Source organism: Hyalella azteca, unplaced genomic scaffold, assembly GCF_000764305.2.
Source record: "Hyalella azteca isolate HAZT.00-mixed unplaced genomic scaffold, Hazt_2.0.2 contig1362, whole genome shotgun sequence".
Lineage (NCBI taxonomy): Eukaryota > Metazoa > Arthropoda > Malacostraca > Amphipoda > Hyalellidae > Hyalella > Hyalella azteca.
In genome coordinates this window covers 1-11,646 of record NW_025931683.1, presented here as the reverse complement: position 1 = coordinate 11,646, position 11,646 = coordinate 1, and the positions used below count along the sequence as shown (strand labels likewise).

The 11,646-nt window shown below is 35.9% G+C and overlaps 1 protein-coding gene across 1 annotated transcript; it reads right to left on the bottom strand.

The window, feature by feature from the left end:
* Nucleotides 1–10,063: 10,063 nt before the first annotated feature.
* On the bottom strand, nucleotides 10,064–11,379 carry LOC108676982 (the record flags this gene model as incomplete). The annotated part of the gene is made up of 2 exons (XM_018165123.2): nucleotides 10,064–10,490; nucleotides 10,991–11,379. Coding segments are annotated over 2 exons (665 nt in total), but the record flags the coding sequence as incomplete, so codon positions are not given.
* Between the last annotated feature and the right edge of the window lie 267 nt (nucleotides 11,380–11,646).

Here is an 11,646-nt window from a genome sequence, read left to right as displayed (position 1 = left end):
CGTAATAATCAGGTGATAAATCCTCAGTCATCAGCTTCGGTGATGATCCGGTGATTATTGCTCTGGCACAAGCTGCCTATCATTTGAAATTGGACAATAAATTTCACGGCACTACGAGCATGCGTAGAGTACAGGACCAACAGAATAGAGTGATGTTGTAGGGGCAGGCTTTGCACTGAGTAAAAATGAGTGAATTACAGACCCATACGCTGATGATTGAGTAGATAGTAATAATATTGATGATTCTGATCCTTACGCTGATAATATAATACAGTAGATGATAATAATATTGATAATTCGGATCCTTACGCTGATAATTCAGCAGATAATATTAATATTGATAATCATGATCCGTTCGCTGCTATTTAAGCACCTCCCATGAGCTGCAGGTTTTTAATATGAAATTAAATTATTAATTCATTTATTGTTGTTTATTTAATCATTCAAATGTGTTATCATTCTCTAAATTAATCAAGATCGAAGTTGAATAATACGCAGAGTTATTGTTATTTAAATTTTCAAGTATCAATCTGTTTTGCGATGTATAAGCTTTCGTAGCACCACGACGCATATGACAAAATTGCGAAGCTGCCACTGAGTTTTGCTTGGTTTACATCATATATTGATAATGGTGAATAAAGCGTGAAAATGGAACAATGAACTCACAAAATTTGAGGGAATCTCGAAAAGCAATATAAATTTTTTTGAATTAGTCTTATTTTAGTATTAATTGTGTGGAATATTACATGAACTTTAATGTCTAAGCGTTTGAATATTGAAGGAAAAAATGTTGATTTAAACACTTCTTTTTCTAAATCCCTTAAAATCACAGACTGGCAAAAAGTTCATGAAAACGGAAAATCCGCCCTCTTGCACAGGACAGGTTTTCATGTCTCAATAATTCATCAGTGTTGAATAGAATAGATTTCTGTTATACTACATCGCCGCTTTTATAGCCCCATAAATGCAAGATGAGATTCGGGCGTTCAGCTCAACAAAGAATATCTCAGCGCGAACTTTCCTACGACGAGCATGCGTATCTTTTTACTACCTCTGATGATACCTTTCACATTTCATTGGATCATATAATATTCTTCATTTTGTACGTAATAACTTGCTCATGCAAGAGTATCAGCGGCATGTTTTCTGCACAAAAAACTTGTGTTCAAAATGATATTGAATAGTTTAGGGAATCTGAAAATCATTTAATTTTCTGTACAGTCATTATTTTTTTTTGTAGCTTGTCATCTATCGCCTTTGAATAATAGGCTGTTCTATATCTGGGGAAAAGAGAGCTCTGAAACTAAGATAATGTTACGTTTTTAGCGCATTTTCTCATTTATGAAGAAAAACCGCTATTGTGCTCGTCATGTCCGTCCGTCTGTCCGTCCGTCTGTCTGTCTGTCCGCCTGTCCGTGATTTCACGTTTTCGCCGACGAGAAAATGCGCTCGCTGTCACTCACTGCAGTGAGTACTGAGTTATATTTGTTTCACTGCAGCGGGATTGTAGTAGATTGAGCTTGGTAGTGGGATAGTTCGGATATGTAATGGTTTCATGCTCATTTCAGACGACGAAGAGCACAGGTTTGTTTTCTGCGCCCAGTTCGGTTGCCCTTTTTGGGGTCCCTCATCTGCTTTTGCAGCAAATGTTATTTGCGCCATGCGTCAGCAATATTCAAAGGACCTGCTATTCAAATCCACTTTAATTTCATGCAACTGCATTTTAGGTATCGGAACTGTTTATATCTGTTTATACGCGAGTCTCTTCGCGACAGTAAGTATTCGCGAACAGTATTCGCGTTTACTTACTGTTTATACGCGAGCAGTATTCGCGACAATCAACAGTAAGTTGTCTCTCCAAGCAGCAGCTTCACCAACTTCTACTTGCGTTCACCACCCGAGGTTTCGGCAACTGCATATTGCTTCATCATCCTTGATTCCAGCAACTGCCACTTGCGTTAACCGTCCACGGTTCCAGCCACTGTTGCTTGCGTTCATCACCCGCAGTTTCAGCAACTGCTATTTAATAGAGATCACAATCCGCAATTCACCAACTGCTATCTGCGTTCACCCCCGGCTGTTCACTAACAGCTACTTTCGTTTACCATCACTGTTTCAACAACTGTTACTAATAGCATGCACAAGCTGCAGTTCACCAACTGCAACTTGGCTTTGTCACCCGCAGTTCACCAACTGCTACTTACCTTCATCACCAGCAGTTCCAGCAACTGCTGCAAGCGTTGCAACACCTAACGCCGGGTCGCCAACTAATACCTGCATTCACCACCCGCAGTTCACCAACAGCTATTTTAGCCGCTCGTCCCGCCGGTTTTACAGCCCGTTTATTGGAGCATGTCGCGGACACCGCGTGATGGAATTGCGTCATCAAGGAACCTTTTGCAGGTGCCGCCGCGGTATCGCCTCACTCGCCTCCTGCAACTGGAATGCTGCCCAGCGCCCAGCACGACGGCGCGTGAGATATCAACGCTCGCTTAAATGTTTGCTTCTGGTTTACTTAAGGCAGCCATGGAATAATTTGGCTACGCAGGTCATGAAGTAAGATGCTGCTTGTCACTACGAATATTCGATATTTTTATCTGTTGCTTTGTTTTTTTTTGTTTTTATCAGAGAAAAACATTAATGAGACATGTGTCATGAATTCATTTGCCAAATGAATTAAAGATAAAAAATTAAAATTTGATCTTGAGACAAACGGTTTGCGGGTATATATACTTAATCTCCTTCCGATTGACTGACCCACACAGGTGCAAACAATGAAAAGAAGGATAACTTTCTTTGCAGTTGGGAAGTTGAAATGATGCCGTTAAGTTGGGAATTCCTTGCAATGACGTCAATTTTTCGTGATCTAAAAAATTTGATTTTTCTATTATCTTGTAGTTTAGAATTTTTCTGATCTAGGAATGATCAGTGTCATCGGTGTTGCTGTGTTATTCCCCATTTTTGCGCATAAAGCTTCAGACCTTACACATGCAAGGATTGCATGCTGCCTGCGAAAGAAAAGGAAACAGGAAAAACAAGGCAGAAAGCTGTGGGATAGAGACACGTGCTGTGCTGTGATGATCATGATTGTAAAAGTTATATATGCTGAATCCACACACTACTCACACGAAACTGGTTCCCTGTAAACACCTTTTTAAAAGCAATTATTATCTGCATTGAATGCCCTATACCTCATTTCATTCCGTTCTTTTACCAAAACTGCTGAGTAATCCACGGACCACAGACCACAAGTTTTCAGAATCGGAAGAATGTCAAATAATAATAAGTTAGAAGTAAATATATTATCCTAGCTAGTCAAACAATGGTTGCTAAGAAACTGGGTTCTAAATTTTTCGTTATCATCTAATACGATATCAACAACTGATATTTTTATGGCATGGTGTGGACCGATCTGCTTCGACTGCTGTCGCGGCGCAGGGACGCAAACAGGCTTAACGGATGAGTAAAGAGAAAGCCCTTCGAGTAAAAATGCCGTCACTTTCGTAAACAAGTAGAGTAGAAACTAAATTTTAAACAATTGTGAGCTTGTTGTTGTTTTTTTTCGCACACAATTTCGCACAGTTGTGAGAAAAAAATAAAGCAAGCCTCTTTTTTTGGGTAAAAATTTTCGCTGAGAGAGACAAGTGGCTGAAACACGTATTAATGAAATTTCAAGTATACACTAATTTTTACGAATAAGTCTGCTGGTGACCACGAGCTTCATTTAACGTGATAAATTGATAAAAATCGACAGATTAAGGACTCTTAAAGATATAATCTTAAAATACAATATTAGTATCATAGTCCTCATTCCTGGATTTGGGATACATTAAGGTCACTTCGTCCTGGCTCGAAAGTTTAAGGTCACTCAAACAAGTTTGTGGTTTCCATGAACAGTCACATTTATTCACGACCATACGTTGTGAAATGAACGAAAATTGAATCAAGACATTGACATTATGGGTTGAAATAATGATTTTTGTTTGAGCGTCTTGTGTTTTTTGTTCACAATTGTAAACAATTGCTAGCATAAATAAAATATACCAGTTTTTTTACTAAAAATTTTAGCTGAGTAACACAAGCTGCCGAAACACATATTTATGAAATTTGAGGTACACTATATAATTAGAAAAAAATTGTGTTTTCTATGAAAAATTTCATTCTTTCACTACCATACGTTGTGAAATGAAAAGAAAATAGTCAATCCATTGACAATATTAGAAATAATTATGTATATTCGAAATAACTTTGTTTTTACATCAAAGTTACATCAAATTTAAATTAAACACATAGTATCAGATATGGCTTTTTCTTTGCCATTCTGCCTTGAAGCTCAAAATCCTGCGCCCCTTTTTCACCGTACATGTTGACAATCTTGTTTCGCGGGTACTATTTAATAAAGCTGTTGAATAGGACCTGCGAGGCGTCTGTTTCTTATACTAAGAACTCTAATGTACTCATATTCTAACTTAGTTGTGTAATGCGGCCCCCCACTTCTTTTTCTACTTTGGTTAGAGACTTTGTGTTCTGTCTTCTGCAGAGAGTGTGTGCGTGTGTGTATTGCCCATCCTGGTGGTGGCACCTGGAATGGTCTTTGTCCCTATTTTGATAGCTCACATTTTCTAAGGTAGTCTCACGACCATCACTGACCCGCCAGTACCAAAATCAGAATCAACCAAATCCGGATGAGTTGCAAAGTTGGCTATAAAGTGAGCTTCACGAAAGAACTTGAAAGAACTCGAACTCGGAAGCTGTATGAGTGCAGGAGATCGATTCTCTAACCCTGTATACCGCGTATTTTTTTGAAGGGAGTATAATATTCACACACCGTTGAAGGAAATCTTAAATTTCTTAGCAATTTCTCACATGGAAAAGCCTTCAACTTTAGAGCAAGATTTAACTGTTGGGTTTCAGATGAAAGTTCTCTTCTTCTGGCCATTTTGAGCGTTTAATTGATCCCACAAATGTGGTGCTCCAGAAACTCAATCTGTTCAAAGAAAGGTCAGTATTGTCGCTTCTGTAATGATCTAGACTGTTTTCAGATGTGTGAATAAGATTGTACAAGGGTTTTCTAATCATCTAATCAGCTTTGTGAGCCCATGAGCCCATATTGTACCGTTTGAAGACTGGGTTGAAAGTTGCTGGAAATAAGCTTCTACATACGTATGTAGATATTGCACCAAAAAACCAAACATTTGCTGTTATAATCATATAACATATATAATATATAATCATATAACATATAGGAAATGTATATAGAGTTTATGTGTAAAAGTTGGGACTACTTTTTTACTTTTCTTCATTGAAGAAAAGTAAAGATCTTGAAATGAAGAAAGTATCTTCATTGAAGATACTTTTCTTCATTGAAAAGTATCTTCACTTGAAAAATAGGGACATTTCAATGCAACCCCATCCCTTTGAACTTTAATTAGTGTACTTAAAATTAAATTAGTATTATAGTAGATTTTTTATATATAAAAATACTATAACTCTCCATAGTAAAATGTAATATTATACGATCTAATATACTTCGAGACTATACTTATACTATATTTTGAGACAAATATAGTCGAAAGTAGCATAGATATTTGTCTCGGTTTCACTATTCGTATCACATTATAAATGGCTATGTATATTACCGCGAGAATAATAAATGCTTAAAAATCAAATCACTATTAGCCCTCATCACGAACATTTTCTAATTTTTGTCGCATATCAAATTTTCTTAAAAAATGCATTCCTCGTGAGATTTGATCAGGGTAATATTTTCCTGGAAGGTTTTTGATCACAGAGAGTGAGAGCCAAACAAAAGTTGCAACCAGCGTCCCCTCGTGTGATTGAAGCGACATGACCAATGCAAGACCTCATTACGGAGCTGAAGTGACATGGACGTACCACTCAATAACGTAATTTGCTGGTCGAGAGGGAATGTATTGTTCAGAAGCCACTCATTTCACCATCATTTCTAATGAGCAGGGAGCGTTATGCTCGGCTGTGTCGTGCATTATTGGTGTTGGTGTGAGCGGAAATCCATCTTTAAAAAGATGGAGGTGAGGATGATATTTAAAAGAATGAAGATGGAAACTTATGTAATCTATCGAAACTCAATGAATACGAATACGTAAGAGTCAGGAAATACAAGGTTAACACTTATCTGTAAATCACGCGTATGGATATGGATGAGAATATGCCTATGATTATGCAGATTGGATCATGGCATAACATGCAGGCAATCAGATAATTTTTTCAAATAAATAATTTCGACCACTTTTAGTGTGCATGTCCAGATTAGCGCAGCTTTATCCTATTCTCTTGAAGCTCGAGCTTCTCCATGCCTTCACATTGCCGCGAAAATTTTTTAACGTTTCGCGCATTTATTACATGTTTTCATTTTGTATGTTGTAACAGAATAAATATGTGAAACGGCCGAATTTCAGTTACGCCAGTAATCTCAAAGCACACACTCGGTGTTCTGTTGTTCGTGAAAATTTTCTCGTATCTAACGACTCATATATAATTATTGGGCAATGCCATATTTTGAGCTTCTACACCATATATTATGAATACAAGACAAAATCTTTCTGGGAGAAAAAATTTAGATCATAATAATAAAAAGAGTAAAAGAAATTATTAATGAGTTAATGTATACACGAAGTGGTCAGTATACCGTGTCCTAATCAGTAAAAACATGAATATTTAACTACAATATGAAAGAGAAACTCAATACTTTCACTTGAACTACAATGATACCGTAGCGTGCTGCATCCAAAATATCAGAATTTGACTCATGATGAAAAGTTAGTAATCTATATAGTTATGCTTATTAATTTTGTTGTGGATCCTGTCTAAAATTCTCCAATTCGAAGTCTAGGTTTGGCTTGGCATTAACTTTTCCATCTCACGTTAAAGTTGCATCGCGTGTCTCAGTTTCAGTTTGAAGATGTTTCTCAGTGAAGTTTATTATTATTTTTTTTTTCAGTTTAGTTCGTACAAATTTTGTATTTAGTTTGTATTTAATTTTTTTATGTCGTACAAATTTCTTCTTTGAATGTAAAATTGCTGCAGATCTCATAATTAATTTTTTATTATTCAATGATCATTACTTGAACTTTCATGATGAATTTCATCACCAGTGTAAAGACTCTGTATGATAGGAAATGTCCATTAACGCTTGTGTTGAAAATGTGCTTCATTACAAATGAATTTTAGCAAATGATAAATGCTCTATATCTTGGATAATCCGAGCATGGTGTTGCACTTCATGTTTTACATGAAGTTGTTTTTTTTGGATTAAAATATAACTGCCGTACAAAAACCAATACATTTACATTCTGGGCGAGTGAGGTTTAAATGATTTGTAAGTTAGCTGTCAGCGTGCAGACTGAATTCATTTCGCGCATCAGAAATTTTTTTATGTTTGCATAAGGAATTTTAAAAATGGAAGAATTTCAAGATGATCTATCATATTCAAAAATCGCTTCCTCAATTCTTAACTTTGTTAAGGTAATTTTGTGACGAAAATTGCGTCATTTAATCCGGTCATTTCTGGAATTAGGCTCCGTCATATACATACAGTTTTTGGCATAAGAAGTTTGACTGATGCGATGGAGAAGTTGCTATGAGAATGTTTTATGATTCGAAACTTAATCACCGGGTGTCAGTTATCGAATTGATTTTTTTTATTTAATTTCTTTGAAAGTCATTGAATTTTTAGACATGGGATTAGGTCTATAGCACCCAAATATTGTCAACTTTTTGGGAGTTTCATGTTTGGGAAAGCTTATTAGGAGTTGGAATTGAGTTCTTATTAGGAGTTTCCCATTGGAAAAATAATGGGAAACACAATGGCATCGATAATGACTTGAATTTCGAAGAATCATGAAACACATTTGTTGTCATATTGTTGAAAAATTGAAAAAATCATTCCAGGAAAATTTTATCCCAAATATCGGTACTGTTTATTAAGCTTGTAATTTCTGTGAAAAGCCACCTCTTTAGGCGGTAAGAGTTTAATGTAAAATCGTTTTGAGACTCTAATGTGTAGTCGTGTTTTTGCAGTATTTAATTTCTCTACTCGATGGCTTGGTAATTGTTAGGTAATACTTTATTGGAAAAAATTTAGGCCGTATAATTTTTTTGCACACTTTTTTTACATTCAACGACCAAGCATTTATATTATCACGATATTTTATGCTAATTGGCCTTGTTTTCGTCGTTCGTAGTCCATTTTTAGTTGCATTTTAGATTCCTGCTTCCAGTAACACAGCTGATCATGTACCTACACGATGGTTTTTTGCAGTAATTTTTGTATTCTGTGTTACATATACGAGTTTCAGTCTCAAGAAACTCCGTACAGTCGAGAATTTCTTGAAATTTTAAATTTTCCCACCGATTTGGATTTTTTATTTACTTTTTTCTATGTACTGAAAGCATTAAATTTCTTTATTATCTCTTGAAGATGTTGGGAAAAATATCCCAACCAGATTTCTTCTTGACTATAGATGAAGAACAAGAACTTTCTTGTTTATATAAACGTAGCCGTTTGCTAGCTTAAGACTACTGTCCCAGAGCTCGAGACGAGAAGTTCTAAAAAAAAGAGTTCGAAACGAGAACTCGTGAAGTGCGGTCTCTAAAGTTCCTTAAACTACCTTAACTGTGTCGCCATAGTTTCCTGGATTATTTGCTGTTAAACTACTTATGATTTGTTGTGCACAACCCTTGCTTAATTAATTTATGATTTGGGGTAAGTATAATCATAGCTGGGGTATAATCGGAGTATAAACTGTTTTAATGCCAAAATCTTATGAATACAATATTTAGAAACACAGTAGAAGGCAAAAAATAACGTAGAATATTTTATCGCGTTATATTTTTGTTACAAATTCCAGTTAAATCTTGCACCGGACCGAAAACTCGCAATTAATTCCAAAATCTTATAAATACAATATTTGGAAACACGGTAGAAGGTAAAAAAGAACGCAGTATATTGTATCGCGTTTTATTTTGTGACAAATTCCAGTTAAATCGTGCACACGACCGAAAACTCGCAAACATCACTACATTTTCAGATGACATCAGCGGCAGGAGCGGTATTTTTCAGTGCGATGTTAAGTCATGAATTTTCCTTCCATGCGCCAAAACCTCTCTATTATTAGTGTATTTTTTCCACATACTACTATTTTCGAAATGGGTTGATTTCGTTTGGGGTTTTTCATCTTACTGGGGTCATAACAGCTGGAGGGAGAGGAACATCAATACACAGTCGCTGCCCATTTAAGTGAACGTACACATTCATTATAGCCATGTAAAAATTTATGAGCAAATTTCGTTTTATATAATAAAAAGTTATAAGTAATCAAGTTATATAATCGATTTGAATTTCGGCAACAAGTCTACTAAGTGTACGTCAAGAAAACAATGTCTGTGAACCATTAATTTCAAAATGGCCGAACGAAGCATCAGTAACAATCCCCAGTCAAGGTATTAACAAAACTATTATTTGATTATATATACATTTCATAGTTTGCATTGCATCTTGAAAGAGTTTCTGTTGTAAAATATAAGCCTCGTATTGCTATTGCAGCTACGGGGAGTTTAGTTAGATAGAAATTTCCTGATGCTTCGGAAACATAGACATTATCATCGAATACATGACGCGAAGAATGTCGAACTGCTGAGTAGCGACGAAAAAAATATGTAAATCTTCCTAATGAAAACGTAAGATTTTAAAAGAAAATTTGTAATGAAATGTTCATATAACTTAAATCTTTGTTTATTGACGGTAACTCAGATTACCAGTCATTTAGGTACGAATAGCACTGAGGAAGGTTAAGGGATGGCTTTGGTAATGTAATGTAGAAACACGCAGCTAAACTGTTTGAAAGGTTGCTCCTCAGATTAATAACTTTCAGTGACTCCAAAATAATGATTGCTTCCGAATAATTTGGGCGTAGAAATGCAGTTTCGAATGCTGGAAACTGAAAGTCAAAAGTTTAAATTAGACTGCGCTGGTGATGAGATTTTTCTAAGAAATTTTGAAAGAAAAAATAGTTTTATACAATGGGGACGTTAAGATAGGTAAAAAATAATAATATAATACTATGAAATCTCAAAGTAAATATTAGTGAAGAAGTATAAATTAACATTGGAAATACTTTCACCAGTTTTTCCTACAACGAAATAGAAGAAATATTGATAATAAAAAGCTAATATATCTAATGAAACGATGACATACTTCGATCAGGAGGATAAGGACTAACATCTTCCCTTTCTTCGTGTTTGAACCTCTGATGTTTTTGTCGAGGCCGGGATGTGACGTTGCCAGGTTTTTGCAGCACCGTTAGTGGCTTATGGCACACCTGGGCCAGGTTTTGTTGTGTCCGTTGATGCTGATGAATGCCAGGTCCTGACTGCCCGAGTTTTCTGTCTGATACAGAGACGAACTTTGTGTCTTCAGCGGGTATAGTGCCCAACTCGGTGTATGCGCTTGTCTGAAAACCAAGGTATGACATAAGAGAGAATTGTGTATTTCATATTTTAAAGCTCGAATGAAAAACTAGGTATTAACATTGAGCTAATGTTCAGCCTATTTTACAAATGATGTTACTCTATATGTAGGCATGGAAGGTCTGATCTGATTTTTTTTATTTGGAAGGTCTGGTCTGATTTTGTGTTTCAAAAATGAACCTAAAATTTAAATTTTGTTGATTCATTAAATTAAATTTTATTCTCCCAGTCGAAAAGTTCGCTGCATAAGATACAAAAAATTATATGTGGCAGAGGAAAGATTTATTCACAGGGATTCAAACCGTTTCTTTCATGATTTTGAATCTTTTGGACCTTTCAGATGTGCAATTAAGCTATGAACGATAAACACAAGCGAATTATTAAATTAATATCAAATGGCATACATTACATCAAGCAACATTTTATTTCTGCAGGCGACTTTGCCGCAACTAAGGTATGGCTAATTAGCACAATTCTCACGTACCAAAGAGGCATCGTTGACTTCATGCAGTGACGGAGAATGAAAGTGTATGGACGAAAATGTTCTATTTTCCTCAGATGTAGGACGCTGTGTCAAAGCAATACCTGACTGCTCTGCAGACTGGTATCTTGCAGAATTTAGTGAAGTATTTACGTGCTCTGCATATTTGTATTCAGCACAGTTCAGTGCAGTATTTTCATGCTCTGCAGATTGGTATTCGGCTGATTTCAGAGCAATACTTTCGTGCTCTGCAGATTTGTAGGCTGCAGAATTGTGCCTCTGTGAAGGAGAGATTCGTCCACGATCTATTACTTCATGCCCATCAGTATCGTGCTGAACGAACGGGTAACCGGTTGTGACGTAGTGGTACACGTTCTCGGTCAGGGGATTAACTGTGAAAAATTAGATTTTTAAGAAGCAATAATTTGTCACAAATAAAATGGCAAAAACAAATTTGGCAAAACAGAATCACGATGAATCTAAACAACGATTTTTCTGAATAAGAATTTTATTTAAAAAAGCACTCAATCGAAAACATCAACCATGCCTTTAATCAAGTTTAATGAATGAAGGCTTAGATAAAATACTACCAGTAGCCGTAATAAGAAGTTATCAGATTATCACATAAGGTAAGCGCAATACTTTTATGCTCCTCATGG